Consider the following 25,496-nt stretch of genomic DNA (forward strand, 5'->3'; position numbering starts at 1 on the left):
GAAGTAACCACCACATTTTTTAAGTTCGTTATTTATTTTTGAGAGTGTGTGCACCAGCAGGGGACGGACAGAGAGAGGGAGACAAACTCAAGCAGGTTCCAAGTTGTTAGCACAGAGCCCAATGCGGGGCATGACAAGCGCGGAACGCGAGTCGGCCGCTTAACCGTCTGAGCCCCCCCAGGCGCCTCAATCACCACACACTTAACCGATGTTCTCTAATGCTGGGTTGACCAACATTCCCGGAAATAAAAATTCTTGCAGACGATCAAGAACCTTAATTGCAGTTTTCAAATCAGCAGCACCCTTTCCGTCCACGAGATGAAAGCATACACACCCCAGAGGCCCAGGAAGAGTGAGGCTGGGGAGAACGGTGGTGTCGCCGTCGGTTAACCGTCCGGCCCCGCCGTTCCCTGGCCAAAGGCGCTGTGTCTCCTGCAGGGCAGGCTCGGGCAGGCTCCTCGCGGGGTGCGGGGACCGCAGGTGCGGGGGCCCGGGCGGTACGGGTTCCGTGGGGCGCAGCGGCCGCACTGACCCTGCCCGCCCTCCCGGCGCACGTGCTCACCCGCGGGCTCGGGGCGGACACGCCCACGCGGGTTGCTCGCGCTGAGAGGCACGCGGACAAGGCCCTACTGTCTTGTTTTGTAAAAAGACACCGGAGCGTTCCCTGGGCACGGCGATCTTAGAACACCCAGCCAGGCCGCTAACGACGTACCACAGGGGCGGACCTCCGCGCCTGTGCGCACGCGCGACGCGCGACGCGCGACGCGCGACGCCCGGGCCCGGGACGCACGCGCGCTTCCCCCGCGTAAGGCTCCGCAGGCAAGGCGAATCGAGCGCCGAGCAGGCGGCGCGTGGGCGGTGCCGCATGCCGAGCAGCCTCGCCCCCGCGCGCGGCGAGAAACCCTAACGGTCAGCCCCCCACCCCACGGCAGATCCGAGGCGGGGCCGGATGCGGGAGCAGCGTTGCGGGAACTCGACGAAACGCGAGTACGTTGGGGGCGTCAGGGACCAGGGCGGCACCCGGGAGAGCCTGCGCGGGACGCGCGTACGCGGCCTGAAGACGAGCCGGGGCGGGGGCGTCGGCGTCGGCGTCGGCGTCGTAGCCGACGGGGGGCGGGACCGAGGGCTAGTGCGAGCGGAAAGGCGGGCGCCCCGGCAGGTGCAGCCTTGGGAAAAGGAGGGGTACTCGGGCGAATGGAACCTTTGGGGCAGACGGTGGCGCGGGACCAGTGCAGCCCATTTGGGGGGGGGGGAAATGTCTGGAAGAGCAGTAGGGGCCTCCTGGGGCAGATGAGATCTCTGCGGAGAGGGGGACCGCCAGACCCCAGGTGCAGCTTTATTTGGTGCGACAAAGGGGGCGTCGAGTAGATGCAGCCTTAAGACGAGTGGCGCTCAAGGGAAGATGACGCCTCGGGGACGAAACGGGGGCGCCTGGGTGCAGAGGCACCCCCACGGTGAGAAGGGGGGCGCCTAGGTGATGGTGCTGCGGCGGGTAGGGGAGGAGCGGAGATGCTAGCGGCAGACGAGGAGGCTTCTGAGGGTCAGAAGGTCGAGGTCACCGAGGTGAGCGGGCTTCTGAAAGCAGCTCCTTTCCAAGAAGTGCTCAGCTGGTGTTCGTGGGGTGCGTCGTTGAATGAGTGAATATTCGGGCATGAGGTTCCCAAACCCTCACCTTAGTTGACTGCTCGTGCCCTCCCGATTTTCTCTCAATGACCCCACGACGCGTATGGTTCTTCGTAGCGCCGCCTGAGAGCCAGGGCGGTTGTGATCCTTTCTCTAGCGTCTGGGGGCCTTCAGGTTTGCCGCTTATGTATTGACGTCATCTCTTCCCTTGTTTTCTAGGGTGTTTTCGAGGACCTGCTTTTGCTTTTCTACAGGATGTTGGGATTTTTGAAGCACCCCGTCGTGGTGACGGCTGACATCAACTTGAACGTTGTGGCTCTGACTGCAATGGGGTTACTGAGCCGCCTGTGGCAGCTCTCCTATCCAAGGGCTGTGGTGTAAGCCAAACAACTCCGTTGGGGGCGGGGGGGAGGGGATTCGGAAAGGGTTGTCATTTGTTCATGCACCGGTGACCGGAAGTGCCTTTCTGAACAGCGGAGGTGGGAGAGTGGAATTCTGGGCTTCCTGGTGACAGGTGCTTTTGGCAGAAGAGAGGCCGGTTTGTCCCCCAGACGGCCCCTGCTGAGTCTGCCTATCACGTCTTGACCGGTAGTTTTCTAGCAGGTGAAACCTGGTCCATGAAACAGGTGCCACAGCTTAGGTAACCATTTAAAATCAAGGGTGGAGGGAGGAGGATTGATGAATTCGGAAGTGAGTCGTCACTAACCTTAAGAGAGCATCTTTTGGGGCGCCTGGGTGGCTTGGTCGGTTAAGCGTCCGACTTCGGCTCAGGTCACGATCTCGCGGTCCGTGGGTTCGAGCCCCGCGTCGGGCTCTGTGCTGACAGCTCAGAGCCCGGAGCCTGTTTCAGATTCTGTGTCTCCCTCTCTCTGTGACCCTCCCCCGTTCATGCTCTGTCTCTCTCTGTCTCAAAAATACATAAACGTTAAAAAAAAAAAAAAGCATCTTTTATTATAACAGGATGTGACTGCTGTTATCGCAGTGCTAGCCACTATCTGGTTAATACCTGTGTACTTTCTGCTTAACTTTTCGTGGCCGAAAACGTTGAACGTACACAAAAGTAGGGAGAACGATATAACGACCGTTACCAAACAGTATTCATCACCCAGCTTCAACAAGTTATCAATTCCTAGCCACCCGTCCCTCGTGGTGGATTTTTTTTTTTTTTTTTTTTTTTAATTTTTGGGACAGAGAGAGACAGAGCATGAACGGGGGAGGGGCAGAGAGAGAGGGAGACACAGAATGGGAAACAGGCTCCAGGCTCCGAGCCATCAGCCCAGAGCCTGACGCGGGGCTCGAACCCACGGACCGCGAGATCGTGACCTGGCTGAAGTCGGACGCTTAACCGACTGCGCCACCCAGGCGCCCCGGATTTTTTTAAGCAAGTCATAAACAGTATGGTTAAGTAATTCGGTATAGTTCTAAAAGATGACGAGTCTTAAAGAACAAAAACCATATTAACGTTAGCACACCTAAGAAATTAACAGCAATATTGACAGTGTCATTGAACGTCCCTGAATGACTGAAACGTTTGTTGCGCTTGGTTTCTGCGTGTTTTGCTTTCACACCTGCCCCTGTTTCGTTTGGTTACCAGGTGTGATTCTGGACCCTTTGTCACACACGTGGTGGTGAACGAGAGGATTAGTGTCAGGTCTCTGTGGCTTTTCTTTTTTTTTAAAAAAAAATTTTTTTTTTCAACGTTTATTTATTTTTGGGACAGAGAGAGACAGAGCATGAACAGGGGAGGGGCAGAGAGAGAGGGAGACACAGAATCGGAAACAGGCTCCAGGCTCTGAGCCATCAGCCCAGAGCCTGATGCGGGGCTCGAACCCACGGACCGCGAGATCGTGACCTGGCTGAAGTTGGACACTTAACCCACTGCGCCACCCAGGCGCCCCACTGTGGCTTTTCAATAGGCTGCCCGCTAGCATGTCCCTCAATGGGAACAGTGGGGGTAAATAGAGTCTGTATTAGACAAACATGCAGAGTATGTGTGGCTGTTCTTCTGTGCGTTTTCCCTCCTGTCCTGGTGGATGATGCCGTGCCCGTGTCTCCGTATTTGGGGACGGAGTGCAGTTGAGGCAAAAGTTCTGACCTTTGCTGAGCACTTTCTAACATTGTTCGGGAACAGGTATATGGTTACCCTCGCGCCTTTGTTTGCTGAAGATTTCCGGTTGAATCTCACGTGGGTTTGCTTTTCAGTTTCGATGAAGTGTATTATGGGCAGTACATCTCTTTTTACATGAAGCGGATCTTCTTTTTGGATGGCAGTGGACCACCATTTGGCCACATGCTGCTGGCACTGGGAGGTAGGATTCGTTACCGAGAGAAGTATCCTTTTAAGACTTCTAAGCGAGGGCGGTTTGTGGGTTCAGGCCCCACATTGGGCTCTGTGCTGACAGCTCGGAGCCTGGAGCCTGCTTCAGATTCTGTGTTTTTGTGTGTGTGTGTGTCTCTCTCTCTCTCCCTCCCTCCCTCCCTCTCTCTCTCTCTCTCTCTCTGCCCCCCCCACTCACTCTCTTTCAAAAATAAACACTAAAAAAAAAGAAAAATGAAAAAAAACAACTAACTGAATAAAATTGTGGCAGTTTATTAAGAAAAGTAATAATGAAATAAGACCTGTAAGTGAAATTTCTGATTATTTGTCATTGTTTCCTTGTTCCCTGCCACGGTCTGGCAACTCCAGAACCGTTTGCTAAATGGCTGAGTTACCGATCAGTCTTCTGTTTCAGGTTATTTAGGAGGATTCGATGGTAACTTCTTGTGGAACAGAATCGGAGCAGGTAAAAGTCATCTTCATGGCCCTTATACTGATGTGTACGTATCACAATGGAGGGAGAGTGGCTTTCATAGGGATTAACAAGTGTGGTTTATGACGTGTCCGGGGTATGGGAAGTTCGGTCTAAGCGGAAGACTTTGGAAAGATCTGGTAACTCTCTTAGCGTTTAGTCATGGTAACTATTGCATCCTGAGTTTTTGGCATATGTAGCAGGTTGCATACGTGGCATCGGACGACAGTCACTTTTCTGTACGTGTAAATTTTCTACATTGCCTCAATGTTTTGGGGGAAAGTGAGGTAAATTTGTAAATGAGTAAAGCACCAATTCCAGAATCATCGGGCGTTGTTTTTAGGCGTAACGAGAGCTAGGTTTTGAGTGCGCGCGGCTCGTTTCAGAGCTTTCATTTGTAGCTTGTACCTGCGTTCCTGACATGGCCCCTAGTTTTGCAGACTTGCGTTTTCGGTTCTGTGAACACGATGCCCTGTTGGAAAACACGGCTGCAGCATATGAAGCTGTGTGCGTGGTGCATTCAGCAGAGTGTGGTTGTTCTTTCAGAATACAGCAGCAACGTGCCCGTGTGGTCTCTGCGCCTGCTGCCCGCCCTCACGGGGGCCCTGTCGGTCCCCATGGCCTACCAGATCCTGTCGGAGCTTGGTTTTTCTCACTGTGCCGCCATGGGGGCCGCCCTGCTGATGCTCATCGGTAAGACCGGGCCTCGGCCTGCTTTGGGGTCGCGCAGGGACGAACCGAGCACTGGCCTTTGTTATGTGTGAGCGTGCCGCCCAGATGTGCCCCTACCCCCCGCCCCCCCCGTGGTGTCTCCTACTCCCAGGATGGAGGGAAGTGTGCCCGGTTCGCCCAGATTTGACTCTGGGAGTCACCTGACTCCCAGGCTGCAGGGTGGCGGGACCGTGTGTTCAGACTTGCGCAGTCCTATGTGGGGGTGAGGCTGCCCAGACGGGGCTCCCGGGTGCTCCGTGGTGCCTCCGCCTCCAGCCAAGTCTGGCCCGGGTTAATGGACAACTGAAAACTAAGATGAGAAGTCATGTGAGAAAATACAAAGAACTAGGGTTTGTGGAGTGAGTGGCCCCTCTAACGGAGGCCCTGAACCAGTGTCCTGTCCTAAAGGACACTGCCCCACCAAGTTGGTATTCCTTGGGCAAATGGGAAAAATAGAGACTCAGACAGGTTCGGCGACTCGCCCAGGGTTGCACAGGTCTTGCTGGGCATGATTCTCGCCTAAGAACCTGCCTTCGTGGTTCTGGACCACGCCCCGTCCGGCCCCCCAGTCCCGAACTTCCCACCTCCACGTGCCGTGACTTTTAGGGCGGGCCCTTCCCGTGGGTGCTTCGACCTTCGTACATCTGCCCTCACTACATCACAACCGACACGTGTGTCCTCTTTGCAACAGAGAACGCTCTCATCACTCAGTCAAGGCTAATGCTTTTGGAGTCCGTGTTAATATTCTTTAATCTGTTGGCTGTGCTGTCCTACCTGAAGTTCTCCAACTCCCAAAAACAGAGGTATGCAGGATGTGACACGCCCTTCCTAGTTCGTGAGAAAGAAGGGCTCGGGTGGTTTGTTGACCTGAGACAGTCTGATGCCTTTTCATTTCGGAGAGCCACCCGCTGGCTACCTTTTGTCACCTGAACTGGCCCTTTGCTCCTTCCTGACTCCAGAAATACGTTCTCATTTTTGCGTACTTTAAAGTAACTGCAGAGATGTCCCGGCTAAAAAGAGATTTTGCCAGGGCCGACATTTGGGAGACGAGCGTTCGTTTTTCTCGTCCTGAAGCTCGGGGACAGCCAGCCGACCCCGAGAGGTCTGAGAAACGTGCCCTCTCTGGCCTTCGGGTGGTCTTTGGTGACCCGTCCCCAGCTTCGCTCTTCCTCTTTGACCCCAGGCCCTTCTCTCCGAGCTGGTGGTTTTGGCTGACGCTGACCGGAGTGGCCTGCTCCTGTGCCGTGGGGTGAGTTTGGTCCACGGGTCTGAGGCGGCGTTGGCGGCCTCCTGCTTCTGAGCCTCGTCGCAACGGCTTCTCATCGTGTCCTTTCAGCGTCAAATACGTGGGTGTTTTCACGTACCTGCTCGTGCTTGCTGTCGCTGGCGTCCACGCCTGGCACCTGATAGGAGACCGGAGTCTGTCAAACGTAGGTGCTAAAGTAGAGCGGGGCGTGCGGCTGTCCCGGGGTGGGGCAGAGGGCTGTGCCGGGCGCGGCTGGCGGAAAAGGCTTCTCAAAAGGCAGACCTCCGTGAGCCCCCCATGGGCGGCCGCGTGGAGCCCCGAGCCCTGCTGCTGAGCCGCGTGCCTTTGCGTGGGGCAGGACGTGACGTGTCTCCGTCCCGTGTAGGTCTCTGTGCTCTGTCACCTGCTGGCCCGCGCGGCAGCTCTGTTGGTCGTCCCGGCCGCCATGTACTTGCTGTTCTTTTACGTCCACCTGAGTCTGGTCTATCGCTCTGGGCCCCACGATCAAATCATGTCCAGTGCCTTCCAGGCCAGCTTGGAGGTAAGACGCGGTGCCACGGCCCCCTTAGAGAGAGGACAGGGACAGGGCGCCTGGGTGGCTCAGTCGGTTGAGCGTCCGACTTCGGCTCGGGTCATGATCTCGCGGATCGTGGGTTCGAGCCCCGCATCGGGCCCTGTGCTGACGGCTCGGAGCCTGGAGCCTGCTTCCGATTCTGTGTCTCCCTCCCTCTCTGCCCCTCCGCCATTCATGCTCTGTCTCTCTCTGTCTCAAAAATAAATAAAAACGTTAAAAAAAGAGGACAGGGTAGACTCAAAGTTTTCTCATATAAACGTCGAGTGTTTAGGGGAAACCGAGTCGAGAGGAATCCGCTTTAGTATTTCTAAATTAATCCTGCACATGCTGACGGTGAGCTAATGCACGAAGGGGTTAGCTCTTCAGTGTGACCTGCCCCGGGACCTCATGACGTCCTGCAAACTCCGGGCAGCTGCAAATGCTTCCGAGGACCAGCTCGACTCTGGCATTCGTTCATACTGACTTTGCCGCGATAGTGAAATGTGCCAGTCGGGGCGGTTAGGACGGGAGACTCCAGTCAGACGGACCGGCTCCTGAGTGCTGGTCTGGGTGTTTGCACAAATCTGTCAGCTCATCCCGTTCCTACTTTTCTCACCTTTTGAATGGACAGGGTTGCCCTTCTCCGAAGATGCTGTCGGATCTTAGGGGTGTTGTGGAAGGGTAGGTGAGCGCCTGGCCCCAGAGCCAGCATCCAGTCCTCAGCAGCTGTGTTAGCGATTACCTAACGTGACATTACGATTAGGTCCCCTGTCATCACAGTTATGTGACGTGATAACAACGGCCACCACTGTGAATATGTCCCCCCCCCCCCCATGGAGGTGTGGCCATCAGTGAGGCTGGTGAGATCGGCCCCCCCTTTCTCACTTGCCCCCTTTTTGCTTTTGTCTTAGGGAGGGCTGGCTCGGATCACGCAGGGCCAGCCCCTGGAGGTGGCCTACGGTTCCCAGGTCACTCTGAAGAACGTTTTGGGCAAACCCGTGCCCTGCTGGCTTCATTCCCACCAGAGCACCTACCCCATGATGTAAGGAAAGTGGCCGTTGTAACTCGAACATTGCAACACGTTTGGTTTGTTTCACACTTTGGCTGTTACCAGCTTTCACTGTAAATGAAGTTTATGGGGGGCGCCTGGGTGAAGCGTCTGACTCTTGATCTCAGGGTCATGAGTTCAAGCCCTGCGTTAGGCTCCACAGCGTGGAAAAAAGGAAAAAGGAAAGAAATACACGAGACAGAAAGACTTTGGGCTCTGAGAGTCTGATTATCAATAAACCTTGTCGTTTCTGCGTATAAAACAGAGGGACTTGAGGAGCAGGGGGCCCGGGCTCTGCCGTGTCAGCTGTGCGCCCTCCACGCTGGACACGGCCTCCTGCCGGAGTCTTCCAGCCCCACTTAGACTTAGACGTTCGTCCTCCCCACGCCCCGCCGCGGCCCCCCACCCTGCTAGGTGACATTCTCAGGGACCTGGAGAGGAGGCTGCTTGCCGCCCGCTGGCAGACGCGTTTCTGTGTTGGTTCCTTCACAGATACGAGAACGGCCGAGGCAGCTCGCACCAGCAGCAGGTGACCTGTTACCCCTTCAAAGACGTCAACAACTGGTGGATCGTAAAGGACCCTGGGAGGTGCGTGCAGGTGCTGGGCCTCCGGGACAGGGCTCGGCTCCTGGGCTCCTCGCCGTGTGCACCTCCTCCCTCGGAGCTCCGAGAGCCGCTCCGTGCTGATGAGCCGCAGTTGGGGGGTAGATCCTTCCTCCGTGAACTGGCCGCTCTCTGTCCCACCCCTGGGTTCTGTACAGGTGCATCCCAAACGCTCCTCTGTCACCATCCACCCCACCTTCCCCGGGCATTCACCTGCTCAGGCCTCCCAGACGGAGGACCCCCCTGTCCCCCTCTCCCAGTCCACTCCGTCAGCCAGGCTGTGCTGTGGCCCGTTCAGTGCAATCCAGACCTCTGCCCTCGGCCCTGCGTTTCTGGAGCGAGGCAGGCTCCACACGTGCTGCCCCTCTGGCCGGAACAGTCCTACTCAGCTGGCTCCTCTGGGAGGCGGCCTGGACCGCCCTCCTCCCTGTGGGCGGCCCGATGGCTTCCCCGCGTCCGTCGTGGCACAACCGTTGGCTGCTGCTTAGCTTGCTCTCTCGGCGGCTGTGTTCCCCATTTACTGCGGTGACGTGAGGCCAGCGGCCACGTCCGACTGTTTGACCGCACGCACGGTGCCGACCCGACGGGCCCTTAGTACGCTTTCATCGAGGGCTTGCTGGAAAACAGATTGCATCCGTTCGAGCGATTTCTGGGCGGGTGCAGGTGTGTCTGCCACTCCGCCGTTTGTAGAGAAACACAGAGCAACCAGAGCGTGGTGATGGCGAGCGGGGTCACGACAGGAAGCTTGGAAAGTGGCCTGAGGTCTCAGGAAAGAGTTAACCAGACTTCTGTGTTTTGTTTTTTACGAATTCACCTCCCATAAGGTACAAATTGCCGCCGGTGGGAGAATGTGGAGCCCTTGCCGCCCGGTGGGCGCGGTGCTTCTGTGGGGGCCCGAGCTCGGTCCCAGCCGGCCCTCTGTCCCCGCAGGCACCAGCTGGTGGTGAGCAACCCTCCGAGGCCCGTGCGGCATGGAGACGTGGTGCAGCTGGTGCACGGCATGACCACGCGCTTCCTCAACACGTGAGTGTCCCTGCTCGGCCCCCTCGGTCCCCCTCGGGCTCTCCGTTCGGCGAAGCCGCGTCTGCCTCCCCTGGGGCGGCCCCACGCGGGACCCTGCACTCGGTGGGCGCGAAGGAGCAGTGCGAGCCCGGGAGGGCCCAGAGCTTCGAAAGACAAGTTTGGGGCGAGCACGGGAGTTGCTTCTCGCACAGGATGAAGTGAAGTCCGGTTGCTTGAAGCAAACGTGAATTCGAGAAGGATTCAAACGTGGGCTCAATGGGGCTGGGAAAGGTCCTTACGTGTGGGTTCTCAGCCCTCACCTCACCTGACCTGAGCCGTCCGCACATCGATGGGCCCGGGCCCCGTCTCTTCCTCCACCCGGCTTTGTGGGTCATCTCACGGCTCTCCAGGACGCGTGAATTGTGCCTCGGGTCCCGGCCTTCCCCCGGAGGCCACACCGCAGACCTTGGCTTTGGGGTACAGCAGGTTCCCGGCCTCCGGCCTGCTTCTCTCTGGAAGGAGTCAGTTGCTGAGCCGCCCCCGGGTCCTTCTCTGTGTTCCCTTCCTCTCCTCAGATGAGACCACTTCTTCCCGTCCTCGTTCTCACTGCGGCCCAGGCCAGGCCCGATCCCTGTGCTGTTGGGGCCGGTGCCCCGACCTCTGACTCTCTTCCCCCCACCCCCGACGGCGGCGCCCTGTGAACACAGTGCTGGCCTTTTGGCCAGAAGCACTCCAGTGGATTCCACGGTGTGGCCCTGACACTCAACGTCCCCACTTCTCCTGGCTGCAGGCCCCCTGGGATCTGCCCCTGGTGACCCCCTGGTCACCTTCCCTGCAGTCACCCTGGCCTCTGCTGTCCCCACACGACCAAGTGCTGCACCCCTGGGGCCTTTACACTTGCTCCATCGGCCTGGAAAGTTCTTGGACTCACGCCCCCATGGCCTGCTGTGTCCACGTGTCCACTGAAACGTCACCTCCTCAGAGCGTTTCCCGGGCACTTTCCCTGCTACTTTGGTTTTATCGGTGGTGCCCTACAAGCCTGGCACTCTCTCATCCATATGTGTGAAGGTCTGCCTTCTGCAGGGTGTGAGACGTACTGTGTTCCCTGTGGGGTCCCCAGCTGCTCCATAGTGCCCAGCGCACAGTAGGACACAGCGAACGAGGGTGGTGGGTGTTCCTGGACATTGGAGGTCGCCGGCACCGAGGGCACCTTGTCCCCCGACAGTGCTCTTCGTGGCCCAGACGTTTCTGAGGCCTGGCTGTCCGGGAGCTGCCGGATGCACGTTGTCGTGCTTCTGGGGGATCGTGGGCGCTTGTCCAGCGACACGACGCCTCTGTCAGACCCCTCGTCACGTGTCCTTTCCCCCAGAGGTGTGACTGTGGCGGGCGGCTGCCTTTTCCGTGTCACGTTTATCAGCAAGCCCCAGGGTGGTGCGTCCTCGGGGACCCTCGAAGACCTCGTGAACGCCTTTTCGGAGCAGCCTGAGGCAGTCCCTCCGCAAGCCTGTTTCCTTCTCCAGGCACGACGTCGCGGCACCCCTGAGCCCCCACTCGCAGGAGGTATCCTGCTACGTCGACTACAACATCTCCATGCCTTCTCAGAACCTCTGGAGACTGGTGAGTCCCCGCCGGAAACGGGGCTTAATGGCCGTCAGTACCGCATCCTTTGTAACGTGACCGTTGAGAACCGCCATTTGGAGCGGTTCCGATTCAGGGGCGCCCAGGGGCTCCCTCGGCAGAGCGGGTGACTCTTGATCTCAGGGTCCTGAGTTCGAGCCCCACGTTGGGTGTAGAGATGACTTGAGAATCTGGAGGGTGGCTCAGTCGATTAAGCATACAACTCTGGATTTCAGCTCAGGTCATGATCCCAGAGTCATGGGATCCAGCCCCGCGTCGGGCTCTGCACAGTGTGTGGAGCGTGCTTAAGATTCTCTCTCCTCCTTGTTCTCTCGACTGAAAAATAAAATCTCAAAAAAAAAAAAACCAAAAAACAATTCTGATTTCGATGTAAAATTAGTGACTTTTAGTCATAAGGTCATAGGTGTTTTCCTTGGGGACAGAGACTTCCCCTGAGGCAGTGACGAGGTTACGGAACGGTGGGTCAGTGTTCCACGCCGGCTGTATGGTTCACGTGGGCCTCCAGGTGAAGGTTCCCTCTGACTTGGTTGCTTGTTCAGCCTCCAGGTCACTGAACACATGGGGTTGGGGGCCTCGGCCCCCCTCCCTTGACCAGGGGAGCCTGACGTTAACCAGCGCGCCCCCCCCCCCCACAGAGTTTCCCCAGGGGCTGCTTGGCCCTTCAGTCGGGTGGTGCCTTGGGGTGGCCCTTCGCTGAGGCGGCGGGCGCTGTGGTCGCCCTTCCTTGGAGCCTCCAGGGGCACGTGCCGTCCCCACAGAGACTCTCCAGGGCTGCACGCGCGTCCAGCAGAGAAGGCAGGAGGAAAGCGTTCCGTGGCTGGGTCCTTGAGCCCGCAGGAGTTAAGGACGTGCTCACAAACACCGCTACAGTCCCTTGAGCGTGGTGACCCGCTGGGGGGCCCTCCCTAACGAGAGGCGGGCTTTCCCCGCGGCGGCAGCAGCTGCCCGCCGAACACCAGCCTCCTCGCCCCACTTCTGGTTCCCGCAGGCGTGACCGGCACATCCCACGGGGTGCGTTGCCGCTCGCAGGCCGTCCCGGCAAAGCCAGTGCCGCGAGGCTGCGGTCGGTGCTCGTGTGCACGCTGTGTCTCCCGCGTTGCGTCTCCGTGGGCAGCTGTCTGCCTGCAGTCTGCTCGTCCCCCCCCCCCCCCAGATGTCCCCGCTGGACGCACACACTCTGCGCCCAGCCTAGAATCTCTACTGAGGGTCCTACCCACCGCCCTTCCTGCCGTCCTGCTGTCGCTGATTCTTTTCCTCCTCCTCCCCCCTTCCCCTCTCTTCCCCCCTCCTCCCCCTCCCCCTTCTCCCCCCTCCCTCCCCCTTCTCCCCCCTCCCTTCCCCTGCCCCCCTCCCTTCCCCTGCCCCTGCCGGTAGCACCTTCAGCCCCACGCGCCCACATTTCCCACGGGAGCTCACAGAGCTGGGACAGGGCCGGAAGATGGCTGGCATGGGCCGTGCTCCTCGGCCAGGCCTCCTCGCCGTGCCCACTGGGCCCCCCGGGCCCTCTGGTTCTCACCGGCAGCACAGGCCTCACGGGGTCTTCTTGAGGCTGCGATAAGATATGACAAGGCCAGTGCTCTTGTGACGTTCGTGCTTCCGTCATGCACTCTGGGGAGTCCCTTCCAAGGACCTGTCGGGGACCACGTGTGCACTTGCCAGAGAAGGCAGCGCTCGGAGGTCCCTCAACTCTGCGGGAGGGCGGTGTGTGCCCCGGACCCGCGGCACCGGCACCTGTGCTTGGGTGTCCGCAGTGAGGTCAGGGCCGCCATCCTCTTAGCTTCCCGGAGCTTGGCCCCTCGTGCCGGCCTGGGGCAGTGTCATCTGGTGACCGGTCCTCACGTTCCGTGGAAGGAAGTGGGGGACGGAACGAGACGACGGACGGGGTCTGCTTTCACAGGACATCGTAAACAGAGACTCCGACGCGGGGGTTTGGAAGACCATCTTGTCCGAGGTCCGCCTGGTGCACGTGAACACCTCCGCGGTCCTGAAGGTAAGAGGGCGCCGCGTCTGGCTCGCCCGTCTGGGCGGGGGGCTCGTGAAATCGGTTTACGGGTCCTTCGGGCCGAACGGGCTCCTAGCGGGCAGCGCATCTGGCCAAGGTCCTCGCCGTGTTTCCTGCCCACTGACGAGGGAGGACTTTATAACTTCTCACGACCGGATCCCGCCGTGACGGCCCCACGGGGGAGAGGCTGTCGCCCTTGGGGGCTGCAGACAAAGTGACCGGGTGGTGGGGGCGGCGGGCGTGAGCCGGGGCCTCGAGCCTCCCAGTCACGCCCCGCCTCCCTCGGTTTTGCCAGCTGAGCGGGGCACACCTCCCGGACTGGGGTTTCCGGCAGCTGGAGGTCGTCGGGGAGAAGCTGTCGCGGGGCTACCACGAGAGCACCGTGTGGAACGTGGAGGAGCACCGCTACGGCAAAAGTGAGTCCGGCCTGGCCCGCTGGCCACCCGTCGCCGCCCCTTTACCAGGACGCCGGCCCCGCGGGCTCTGGTTCCGGCGGGGGCTGGACGCGCTGTCCACGCTGCTCCCCGCTCAGCCGAGCCGTGAGCAACCGAAGCCGTCACTCGGAAGTGTTGCCGGAAGGCAGTATGAGCTGAGCTGTCTGACCGGAAAGATCTAGATTTGGTGGGTGCCGTCCCGTTGCGGGGGGAGAGCCGAGCGGAGTGACACGGTTGGACGCAGCCGCTGTGGGCGGTCTGAGGGGGGGGAGGCCCGCTTTTCACCACGCCGACGGCTGTGTCGCGGGCTCCCCGACCTTCCGCTCACGTTCTTCTGGGTCCGGTGTGTCTGTCAGGCCAGGAGCAGAAGGAGAGAGAAGTGGAATTGCACTCGCCCACGCAGATGGACGTTCACAGGAACCTGAGCTTCCTGGCCAGGTTCCTGGAGCTGCAGGTGACGCGGTGGGGGCGGGTGGGTGGGCGCACCATGGCCGTGCGTGGGGGAGCGGGCTCCCGGCCATACGGCACTGCGCCCCGGAGAGCGGCTCCCTCCCCGGCGTCAGCCTGGGGCCTGGCTCAGTGGGGCGGGCTCCTCTGTCTCCGGAAGTGGCCAGTGCCCCACTGTCAGCCTGGGGGGCCTGTGATGTCAGGGGCAGGAGTAGTCAGAGCCCAGCCAGCAGTGTGGTACACGCTGAGCCCCCCCGGGTCAGGTCATCGTGTGCCACGGTCAACACGATGGGGCCCGAGAGAGGTCAGAAGCAGAAAGTCGGGGTCCCGTCTCTAAAAGCGTTCTCAGCACCAAGTTCAGTTCTCTCGTCTGCAGACAGGGTGGCTGGAGCTCTGGGGCCGCGTCTCAGGGGAAGCGGGATGCCCCCGTGACCGGGACAGGTCCCCGCGCGGTGAGGCGTCTGGCTGTCCGCCCGCCTCAAGCCTGTGGCCTTGTTGCAGTGGAGAATGCTGACGGCCAAGAGCGACGGCTCGGAGCACAAGTACAGCTCGTCGCCACTGGACTGGGTCACACTGGACACCAGCATCGCGTACTGGCTGCACCCCAGGACCAGCGTAAGTGGGTGCTCGCGCTGGCGGCCGTCACGGTTGTCCCTCGAGACTCCCGTGGCATTAAGGGCAGCCACCGCGTCCTACCCAGCCTGGCTTCCTCCAGGGCCTTCCTCCGCACGGAAGCCCACGATGGGCTTTTTCCCTACACGAGTCGGCAGCACAGGGTCAGTGCTCCTGCCAGGAGGGTGCTTCCTCCCTCACGTGACGAGTAAGGTCCTACGCGTCTGCACGTTGACGGGAACCAGGCTTTACTGCTCTGGGGGGAGCAACGCTGTTCCCCTTTCCTGACAAAAGCTGTATTTTCCGCGGAGCGTGAGCGGCCGAGCCCGCCAGTGCTGTTTCCATGTGTATCGTCCCTCTTGTCCCAGTAGGACCAACGGCCCTGGAGCTGGCGCCCCGTCGGTTGCCAGCAGATACTCCCCAAATTTTCATGCTGTGAACGCTCACCTCTCTCGTTCCCGCCGGAGCGGGGGACGAGCCATCACTTGCCGGGAAGCAGGGTCCTTGGCCCTTTGTGGCTCTGGGTTGGCCCTTGTTAATGTAAGAGTGCCGGCCGCGCCCGGCTGGGTTTCTGCCTACCAGATCAAGGAGCTTAGCACTTTTCCAGAGGGAGACTCATTGGGAATAGGCACGTCCATCAGCAGTGGGGTCCCGGCCTGCGCCAGCGTTTGGGCTGAAGGCCGGCAGACAGGCGAGCGTCATCGAGGGTCATCCCTCCGGGCGGTCGATGGCCGACGGTGTGTCCCTGTGTGCTCACAGGCTCAGATCCACCTGCTTGGGAACGTCGTGATCTGGGCTTCGGCCAGCCTCGCCACCGTGGCCTACACTCTGCTCCTCTTCTGGTACCTGCTTAGACGCCGAAGAAAGATCTGTGACCTCCCTGAGGGTTAGTGCGGCCGGTTTCTTTCTTTGTGTCTCTTTCTCGAAAGCAAACATTAAAAAAAGAGAGCGTGGGCAGCAGAGGGGCAGGGAGAGAGGGAGACACAGAATCCGGAGCAGGCTCCAGCCTCCAAGCGCCGGGCTCGAACGCACGAGCTTGTGAGTCGCGAGACTGTGCCCTGAGCCGGTCAGACGCTTAACCGACTGAGCCCCCCAGGTGCCCCGAATGTGCAGCTTGTTTCTGACGGGCATTCACAGCACTTCCGGTGACAGCCTGGCCTCACCAGGATCCTGCACCTTAGACGATTTTCTGCATAGAAGGAACTTCAATCAATTTTTGTCTCCCTAGAGACAAAAATGTCGCGGTTGACTTCCCCAGTTGTGCCAGAGGCTTCTCCGGGGAAGTGTGGGTACCAGGCAGCGCTTGCTGTGACCTCAGGACGTGACAGCCTGAGTGCCTGCACGCTCGGCGTGGCTGGATGGCACAGAGTGGCCAGCAGGCGATCTCTTGGGCAGGGGTGCTTTACAGTAATAGAAACCACTGTAAACCATCTTGAGACGAAGAGCTGTAAGGACCTGGGGCAGGGCGGGGCCACAAAGGGCTCGGGAGCTGTGTGGCCCATCTCCACTCTTCCCGCTGACTCTTGACCCAGCGGGCCGGCCGGGCGCACAAACACAGCCCCTCACGGCTCTTACGGGAGGGAGGCTGACCCACTTGGTGGTGATCCCGGACAAGCCAGGGACCGTGGGGACCAGCTGGGCCTGCCCCCCGCCCACCCCGGGGGCTGGTGTGGCTCAGAGGGTCGGGATGGTGAGGACCCCGCAGGAAGCCACTGGAAAGTTCTTACGACACAGTCCGCTCTTTCCCCAGAGGTCACGGGAAGGGTCAGGAGGTGGGGGAGGAGCGAATGGGCACCCTGAAAGATGACGCAGGCAGCTCCGGGGACCCGCAGGGCCTTTGCGGGCGAGGCCTGAGTCAGCAGCGCTGGCTCAAGGCGACCTTCCCGCCCCAGATTCCTGGCTGCGCTGGGTGCTGGCGGGGGCTCTGTGTGCCGGCGGCTGGGCGGTGAACTACGTCCCCTTCTTCCTGATGGAGAAGACGCTCTTCCTGTACCACTACCTGCCGGCGCTCACCTTCCAGATCCTTCTGCTCCCCGTGGTCTTGCAGCACATCAGCGACCACCTGTGCAGGTACAGGCCCTCCCCGGGGCCCCGGAGTGACGGCTTCAGTGTGGCGTGGGACGGGCTAAGGTCACAGCAGGGACGCCAGGGGAAGAAGCTGGGGCTGGCTGGGAGAGGAGGTGCGGGTGTGGGAGACGGGGAAGGACCCCCGTGGCGGGGCTGCCCGGTGCACAGAGCTACAGCAGAGAGATGTGTAAACCCGAGTTCTGGAAGCTGACCAAAGGGCATGGACTCGGGATCCGGGGTGGTCAGGGGCCGCAGAGCCTCTCGGGAGGGCTGTGGTACAACGACGCTGAATGTGGGGACGCTACTGTGGGATCGTGGGTGTAGATGGAAGATTCGGGAAGATGCACGAGGGTCACTTTCGGCACATCAGGCAGGGCGTGAGGAGGGTGACAGGGTCCCTCATGCCCGTGCCCTGCCCTGGCGCCCGCAGGACCCAGCTCCTGAGGAGCCTCTTCGGCGCCCTGCTTGTGGCGTGGTACTCCTGTGCCTGTCACGTGTTCAACACGCTGCGCCCGCTCACCTACGGGGACAAGTCACTCTCCCCCAGCGAACTGAAGGCCCTTCGCTGGAAGGACAGCTGGGACATTTTGATTCGCAAATACTAGCAGGACACAAACACGGTGAAGGTCTGGGCCGGGGCCGGGGCGAGGCAGAACTTTTATGGGGGTGTTCTTGTGACAGGGTAGCCCTAAGCCTGGCCGGCTGGCCGGGCTACTGCGGTTTCATTTTTCAAACAGTCCTCAGATAAGCAAAGTTCGTTTGAGCAACAAAGTTTCTTTGTTCCAGGCGTTAAAGAACGCGGCCTTCTGGGTCCACTAACGCCCAAGAACCTCCCGAACCAGGCTAGTGTGGGACTCATGCTGGAGGAGAAACAGGAAGGGAGCGAGGGTCGCGCCAGCCAAGGCCCCGGTCGCTCTCCCGAGCGCCCGCTGGACCTGCCCCTGGTGAGGTCTTGAGGATGCGCTCCGAACACGGTGGTGTCACACAAGCCACCGAGTGATAAGCCTTTGAAGAAGCAGAGGTGGGATTCTGGCCACTGCAGTGAGGACCCTCACTGCCGCCGACTCTCAACCCCCCGCCCCTGCGGGGTTCGGCTGAGGTGCGTGGGCGAGCGGCACCCGCGGCATGTGACGTGTATTGCAGCCCCGCGGATCCGTGTCCTGAACCTGCCTTCCGTGTAGAATTAAAAAAGGGACAAATTGGTATTGGTAACTGGTGTTATTTATTGATTCTCTCTCCAGAAGGGGAGAAAATAACCTGGACAAGACTGTCACACACACCTCAGAGAGCAGCCACGGAGCTCGGCCAAGCCCAACTGAGGTCCCATCCGTGTCACTACACACAGTACTCGCTAGGAGGAAACCAGAAGTGCCCGTGCGGTTTAGCCGGTGGCAACGGCAAAGCGTCGCTTTTACAGGAACGGGGCCACTGGGGAGGGGAAGACAAAGCAGGACAACGTGGAGCCCGGGCATCGTCTGTGCGGCCGCGGACTCTAGGTGCGTGCAGGGAGACGGGCTGCCTTTGGACGGTGTGCCCCGACTCGGGAAGGCCTGTCCGCAGAGCACGCGGGGCCCAGGTGGCTCCTGCAAGCGGGGAGGCCTGACCCCGAGTAGGACCGTGTGTGGACACGGCGGGCGCCAGCCTGCCTCCTGTCCCAACCCGCAGGGCCGGGGCCGGGGCTCGGGCCGGGGGAGCGGGGCCCGTCCCCTGCGGCCGAGGCTGGCTAACGAAAGCTTGTTCCCAGGGCTCCTTCCTCGACTCTGCCCTTGGCGCACGGGCCAGGAGGAAGGAGACCCCTCGGTGGCTCCTACATCCGTGCGTGCCAGACCGGGTCGCACCCCACTGCGGGGCACGAGACTCCGTCACTAGGTCACAACTAACGGTAGAATAAATTAACAACGAAACAAAACACTCGCACGTGTAACACGTAAAAAGGGGAAACGCTCCCTCTCCAAACCTATGTTTCGGTCACACGTTGTGTGGGAACCAGACCGTCCTGGACAAAGTCCCTCACGCTGTGGGTTCCCGTCGAACACACTGGGACAGCCACGGCGTCCAGGCGGGCTGCTCAATGCTCCCGAAATAACGTGACTTGCTCGCCACACGTTCTGTGGCACGGTTCTCAGTAACTTAAAGATGGACTCGAAGCTTCCTGAACGTGAGGAAGCAGGTGAAGGCAGCAGGAGGGCCTGCCGCCATCCCGGGGGGCTGCGTGTCACAGGTGCAGGTCTGCCCACAACAGGGAGGAACCCCGTGATCCTCGCGCTCCACCCCCACCCCCCGTCTGTACCGTGAGACGCAGAGAGGAAGCAGCAGCTGCGTCCACGGGGGCGGGGGGGGGGGGGCAGGCATCTCCGGACACAGCCGGAACGGTCTGTCGGGGCGGGGGCGGGGCCGCCCGGGAGGCCGGACACCCCGGCGCTCAGTGGGGTCTGCTGCTGGACTCCAAGTGCGATCGCTTGCCGGAGGTCAGCACCGCGGGATGGTCTCCCGGCTCGGGAAACGTCCTCTTGTAGCTCCGCCCATTGGACCCTCGGTGCCACTTGCAGATGTCGCCGCTCAGGATGTCCTGGATGTGCTGCACAATCAGGTTGATGGCCACTGTAGCAGAGACAGAGCGCACTGAGCCGCGCCCGTTCCCCCTCGAGGCCTCCAGGCCAGCGAAAAATCTGCCGCGGGCTCGCTGGGCCGCGCCGGCCCGCGGCGGCCCTGGGCCTGGTGGCACCGCGTCTCAGCAGACAGAAAGACGCGGGGTCGGGCAGTGAGCACAGTAAAACCCGGCGGCCTGGTCTGCGGGGGTTTCTGTGAACCAAGAGCCTGGGGAGGCCGCTCTCTGTGAATGAGGGACTCCCCCGTCGATACACATCTTTTCCCAGCTTTACTGAGCTATAACTGACGACCGGCATCGGGTCAGCTTAAGGTGTACGACGTGTCAAACCCCTTTTTTAATACTTGGAACCTGTGTCGTTAACGCGCACGGACAGGCAACCGTCCCAGCCTCAGGAACGGTGCCAGGACCGGGCAGGGTCTGCTTTGGGGCTCTGGGAGGCAGACGGAGGAGGCGGGGCGGGTTCTTACCCATGTTGTCCACCCCTCGGGGGATGATCACGTCGGCATACTTCTTCGTCTGCAAGGCAGAAAGGGGGGTCTCGTAAGGATCTGTCCCCCCCCCTCCGGGGTGACTTCTAGTTGTTTGAGGCCAGATTCAATGGCAGGAGTGCAGCCCCAGGGCGTGGCAGGGACCGGTGTCGTGGCAGACAGTGGGGCTGGGATTCAGGGTTTAGCCAGGAGCCGGAGGCAGTGACCCAAGAGGCAAAACAAGAAGGAGAAGCGGAGGCAGCCGGAAGAGACGTCTCTCCCCCCTGGTGTCTCTCGCGCTTTCCCGTGGACGCCACCGCGGGAACATTTCTCTGTGCAAACAGCGCACCGAGCCAAGTGCAGCGGGGCGTCCTGCCACAACACGTGACCTTCCTCCTCAGGAACTAGGAAGCTTTCTGCAGGAGGCCCGGTGCGGTGAGCCTGCTCCCTCGCTAACCCCTCCCCAGCAGGTGCCCCTCTAGGTACGGGCAGGGAGACAGATACACTAGGAGGCACAGGGCCACCGAGGAGCGACCCCAACTAGATGCCGCTGAGGGGGACACACGTGAATCAGGCAAAGCAGAGGGAGAGCAAAGAGAAACGGGTCGGGGCTGAGGGACCGACCCGCGGAGCGTGCAAGGCTGCAGGCGTGTCGATACGGACCAACAGGGCACGTCACAAGAGATGAGCCACACGGGCCGGCGGTGGGGACCCACCGAGGACATGAGCACAGGGGGCCAGGCTGGTTCCACAGGTTTGCTCACTGGTGGGGCGCAGATGAGGGGACGGCGAGGGGCAGGAGGGATGGAACCCAATGCAGAGCTGAGAAAGGTCGTGCTCCCGGGGGTGGGGGAGGGACACGGCCACCCAGGCTGGACTCGGTGTGAGGCTGTGAGTAAAACGAGTGGCAAGTTCAAGGGCAGTCCACACAGGGTCACCGTCAGACCGGGCACCCAGAGTTTTGCCGTAAACCACCTACTTTGCCAAACATCTTCCTGTGAATAACAGGATATAACCATTTACTTCTCTAACCATTCTCCGGGCGCTTCAGGAAACGTGAACGGGAGATAAAAAAAAACGTTCTCTTCAAGCAACGGGAGAGGGAATCCGTTTGTCCAACTTAACCGAGAGCAGGAAGCCGCGTTCGAGTGCCTTTGTGCCGTATTTCACTTTTAAGAAGCAAAATATTAAGTTTCCCCCGAGAAGCACCTGGAAACCCTATCTAAGTTAGGACGGAAGGTGGAGGACACGACAGATGGCCGTGCAACAGTGAAGGCCTCCCCGCCGGCCACCTGGACCTGGAGAGCCAGCCACGTGCAGCCTGGAGAAACACGCGGCAGGGACAGGGGGACGAAGTGCCTACGGTGTGCCAGATCTGTGTCCGTTTGGGCCGCGAGCAAACACGTCCCTGCCTTCGTGGCGTTTCCCGTTCTGAGAGGGGCCAGCAAAGCAGGGAGTGTGAGACCAGAGGTGCCTGGAGAAGGGGGAGCAGGGGGTTCCTGGGGTGAGCACAAGGGGTGAGTCAAGGCCCGCAGCAGAGAGGAGGTGAGCCGCGTGGACGTGGGGGACGAGGAGCTTTTCTAGGCAGAGAAAGTGATAATGCAAAAGACACTTCAAGAGCTGGGAACGCCCTGGGAACGGCCTGGGAACGAGGTGCAGTGGGCTAATCTCTCCATTCGTAAATCAGACCCTGTGCACCCACGATTCAGCTCTCACGGAACAGGGCGCCAGGGGTCCCTCTCGAAATGGGAGAAAAGGAGGGTCCCGAGTAGGCGAAAGGTACCGGCAGGCAGAACTCCTCGAAGGCCGGCTTCACGAAGGTGGTGTACTGGGTCAGAATCTGTTCCAGATCCCTCCCGCGGTGCACGTCCCGGAGAACTGGGGCAAGAAGAGGAGGGCGGTGAGGACCAGCGGCCGGCCTCGGCCAGGGGCAGAGAGGCCCGCGTCCGCCTCACCTCTTCGCGACAGCCTGACGTCAGAGTCCGTGTCCACGAAGAGGCGCAGGTGAAACATGTCGCGGACCTCCTGGCTGTAGAACACCAAGATGCCCTCAAACAGGACCACATCTGCAGGGTAGACCACCGTGGTCTCCGGTAACCTGTGAGGTGAGACCCAGAGATGGGCCCTGCTGGCGATCCGGGGTCCGGGGGGCCCGGGCCCAGTCGGTGTGGAGGGGGACAGATCGCAGCGGGGGAGGGGTGGGTGTGCACAGAGACCACAGGGCAAGGCTGCCGCAGGTCAGTCTGTGGACGCCCCGGCGGGGACGCACTAACTGCCCCCCCCCACCCCCCGCACACGGTCCCTCTCCCAGGAACCACTGCTCACCTGGAGTGGGTCACAAAATCATAGGTTGGGACCTCGACGGTTTTGCCCTCCACGATGTTTTTCAGAGTCCTGTGCATCAAATCGTTATCAAAAGCATCTGCGGGGGATAGAACAAAAGGCAAGACTATCTACCCAGGTGCCCTTGTGCCGGGGACGGAGCAACTTCCTCTGCCTTGGGGTCGGCCAGCCACGACCCTCAGGAACATTCTGGACTGGGAGCCGCCCCTGCAGACTACGTTTAGGGGGCCGCTGCCCAGGCTCCTGTCCCACACAGAAGTTTGCACCCAGCGATTTCCTGAGTGGCCAGCCCAGGGAGGTGGGTGGGTTAGAAATCTACTTCTGTTTTTCTTTTTTTTAGTGTTTATTTATTTTGAGAGACAGAGCTTGAGTGGGGGAGGAGTAGAGAAAGAGGGAGACACAGAATCCCAAGCAGGCTCGAGGCTCTGAGCTGTCAGCACAGAGCCCGACCTGGGGCTCGAACCCACAAACCGTGAGAGCGTGACCTGAGCCGAAGGCGGACGCCTGAACGACTGAGCCACCCAGGCGCCCCCATCTGCTTCCATTTCTGAGAAATAACCACCGACAGACACTCCTCAGGCCTTCCTCCCACGTGTCCCCCAAGAAAGAAAGATGGGTGCCAGCCACAGGGTGAAGTCTTCTAGAAGTGGCAGGCAAGGGCAGGCTGGCTCTCTCCCCTCATCTATCTACCCATTTCCACCTGTCCCCTGACCAGACCAGATCAGACCAGAGTCCGCCCTCTGGTTTACCCACTGCTTCCCCTGCTGGCCTCTCAAGGACTTTGGCCCCAGGGCAGGTGGGGAAATGCAAAACGCTGTGCACAAAGGACCCCAAACAGCTGGAAGTGTGCATGGATTTCTCCGGGACCCCAGTGGTGGTCCCCTCCACCGAGACGACTTCCTGGCTAGCTCCAACCAAGGAAGCGGGGAACGCCTGCGGGGCTGCTCGGGGGCCCAGGGGGCCAGGCAAACTCCAAGGAAGCACTCGGGCCTCTCTGCATCCCCATCCGACCCTGGAGCCCGGACCCCTTGGCCTGTCCTCCCCTGCTCCCCTCAGGGTCTTGCGCTGCACCTGGGTGGTCGAAATTGTACTGGCCCTTCAATGCCTTGGCTTTCTGCTCTGCAGTCAGGACCTTGTAGAACCTATCTTGGCTCAGGATGACCAGCTTCCGCTGCCGATGGTCCACTTCGTTCTGGCCCAGCAGCTCCATGATCTTCTCACACACAGTGGACTGGGAATACACAAACAGGATTCCCGCCTGGACCCGCTCCTCCTGCCACGGGGCGGCCCTTTCCCGGCCGTTTCTGCAGGGAGCTGGCTTCTGGGGACACCGACCCACCAGCCCCCACGGACTGCCCAGCAGGCCGGCGACAGGTGGGGCTGGGCTCGGGGTAGGGCCGCGGGGCACTGGCAGGGGCAGCACGCACTGGGGGCCCCAGAGGAACCAGGCCGGCGGGAAGGCTGTGGGGGTGGGGGCCCGAGGGCAAGCGCCCCCCACCCCGCCTGCCCACCACGGCCGCAGCCCCGCGCCCGCTCCGCCCCCCGCTCCGCCCACACCCTAGAGGGGGGCGCCTTGGCAGCCTCTTCTCTGGCTAGAGGCCGCAACGGGCCGCCCGGAGTCTCGGGGGGCCGGGGATCGAGCTGCACGCAGGCCCCGCCGGGCCGCTCAGCCCCTTACCTTCCCGCTCGCGGTGCCGCCGCTCACCCCGATCAGGAAGGGCCGCTGGTGAGGGCGGTCCGCCTCCGGCGCGGCGCCCTCGCAGTCGCCGCCTCCAGCGGAAGCCATCGCGGGCTCCGCTGGCCGGCATCGGGGTCCTCGCTCCCGGCGCCTCCCGGAACCAGCCCGTCTGCTCGCCCCCGCTCGAAGGTCGGAGACGCCCCCCCCCCCCCGGGCTCCACTTCCGGGAGCCCGGGGACGGGAGCGCGCTGAGCACGGCGGGAGTTGTAGTCCAAGACAGCGGAGGGCGGCCGCGCATGCGTCAGGCGGGCCGCCCACCGTTGCCGGGGAAACGGAGGCCCGCTGACCTTCGGCGGCGTCCGCCGGAGCCTCCCGGGCAGCCGGTTTGCGGCGAAGGACGAAAGCCGCCAAGTACCGCATTTGGCTGTAGGAGATTCCAGTCGCGGAGCGGCCTCCGCATCAGAGGCGGTGGCCCGGGAAGTTCCCTCCGTCTGCGCCTCAGGTGCCTAGGGGCTTCGGGAATGATCTCCCGAGACTGCAGGCCGGGGTGGGGTCAAGGGGAGCGCCAGGGCCGGCAAGTCAGCCTCCTGAGCCGCGTGGCCAGGGTGGGAAACACCGACTTTACGGCCTCGTGAGCTGGCACCCCGAGAACGCGGTACGGATTCTGCTCCTATCCAGCGTCCTCGCCGGCGCACAGCCTCCCTCACCCCGCGCTCCACTCCGGCCAGAGTTTCCTAAAATTCCCCCGATCGCGTCGCTCCTCCCCCAACCCCCGTCTTCAGCGGCTCCCCACCAAGTCTCCTTGACCTCCCCAGCACTTGGTGACAACGATGACTTTTTAGACGCCTGCACTAGGCAGGCTGTGAGCCAAGGAAGCAGACTGGGTACCCCTGTTCCCCTAGTGCCTGGCGCAGAGAAGGCAAACGCTGATGGGCTCAAATGGTCTGTTTCCTCAAGGGATCAAGACTCTCTTTACAGGTCCGGCTCCCCATGCAGCGTGAGCCCCATCATGAGTATTTGATGACAATGAGGTATGAAGCCACAAAGACTACACCAGGCAAAGTCGCTGTTGAGGCAACTTCAAAAGTACCAGCCGGGTTGCCTGGGTGGTGCAGTCTGTTAAGCGCCCAACTTCGGCTCAGGTCATGATCTCACTGTTGGTGAGTTCGAGCCCCACTTCGGGCTCTGTGCTGACAGCTCAGAGCCTGGAGCCTGCTTGGGATTCTGTGTCTCCCTCTCTCTCTGTGCCTCCCCCGTTCATGCTCTGTCTCTGTCTCAAAAATAAATAAACGTTAAAAAAAAATTTTTTTTTTTTTAACTACCAACCCATCTCAGGAGAGGCTGCAGGCAGCTTCTGAAGTCAGAGGGCAGGGGTGCAAAGGGGACTTGGGCCTCCTGAGCTCTGGGACTTGGGCAGACTGAAGCCAATGCAGGGACAGGGGAAAGCCACCTCCTCACTGAGAGGAAGGACCTTACACAGGAGCTCAAAGTCAGGAGGACCACTCACCTGCTAACAGTGAGCATGTGGGGTCCGGAGCCGCGCTCTGCGCTGAGAGAGGGGACAGCCTTTGGGCTCTGCTGAGTGACCTCTGGCGGTTCTGTGATCACTTTGCATTTCCTCT

The 25,496-nt window shown here is 60.8% G+C and overlaps 2 protein-coding genes across 10 annotated transcripts; one reads left to right on the forward strand and one right to left on the reverse strand.

Annotated features, from left to right (window-relative positions):
* The first annotated feature begins 842 nt into the window (after window positions 1–842).
* Window positions 843–18,564, forward strand: POMT1 (protein O-mannosyltransferase 1). 8 transcript variants are annotated; one of them, XR_003964100.1, is made up of 23 exons: window positions 905–987; window positions 1,843–2,000; window positions 3,826–3,932; window positions 4,356–4,406; window positions 4,959–5,105; window positions 5,815–5,926; window positions 6,307–6,372; window positions 6,460–6,553; window positions 6,755–6,910; window positions 7,834–7,964; window positions 8,463–8,558; window positions 9,504–9,596; window positions 11,096–11,192; window positions 13,111–13,203; window positions 13,511–13,631; window positions 14,006–14,103; window positions 14,598–14,711; window positions 15,468–15,594; window positions 15,937–15,993; window positions 16,601–16,778; window positions 17,206–17,401; window positions 17,562–17,874; window positions 18,017–18,564. XR_003964100.1 is itself a non-coding variant. In XM_030293076.1 (22 exons), the coding sequence occupies exons 2-21, from the start codon at window positions 1,879–1,881 to the stop codon at window positions 17,378–17,380; spliced, it is 2,235 nt and encodes a 744-aa protein (XP_030148936.1). In that variant the 5' UTR covers window positions 843–987; window positions 1,843–1,878; the 3' UTR covers window positions 17,381–17,401; window positions 17,562–17,987. The 8 variants fall into 8 exon arrangements, 7 of the variants coding, with proteins under 7 accessions (XP_030148936.1, XP_030148937.1, XP_030148934.1 ...); XM_030293076.1 differs by lacking the exon at window positions 18,017–18,564 and having other exon boundaries at window positions 843–987; window positions 17,562–17,987; XM_030293074.1 differs by lacking the exon at window positions 18,017–18,564 and having other exon boundaries at window positions 17,206–17,395; window positions 17,562–17,987.
* UCK1 (uridine-cytidine kinase 1) lies at window positions 17,979–24,093 on the reverse strand. 2 transcript variants are annotated; one of them, XR_003964102.1, is made up of 8 exons: window positions 23,875–24,093; window positions 23,268–23,427; window positions 22,179–22,275; window positions 21,809–21,951; window positions 21,637–21,731; window positions 20,570–20,742; window positions 19,854–19,902; window positions 19,341–19,376 (listed from the first exon to the last, which is right to left on the reverse strand). XR_003964102.1 is itself a non-coding variant. In XM_030293078.1 (7 exons), the coding sequence occupies exons 1-7, from the start codon at window positions 23,980–23,982 to the stop codon at window positions 19,198–19,200; spliced, it is 831 nt and encodes a 276-aa protein (XP_030148938.1). In that variant the 5' UTR covers window positions 23,983–24,084; the 3' UTR covers window positions 17,979–19,197. The 2 variants fall into 2 exon arrangements, 1 of the variants encoding a protein (XP_030148938.1); XM_030293078.1 differs by lacking the exon at window positions 20,570–20,742 and having other exon boundaries at window positions 17,979–19,376; window positions 23,875–24,084.
* Window positions 24,094–25,496: the final 1,403 nt, after the last annotated feature.

The sequence above is a fragment of the Lynx canadensis genome, chromosome D4 (assembly GCF_007474595.2).
Source record: "Lynx canadensis isolate LIC74 chromosome D4, mLynCan4.pri.v2, whole genome shotgun sequence".
Taxonomy (NCBI): domain Eukaryota; kingdom Metazoa; phylum Chordata; class Mammalia; order Carnivora; family Felidae; genus Lynx; species Lynx canadensis.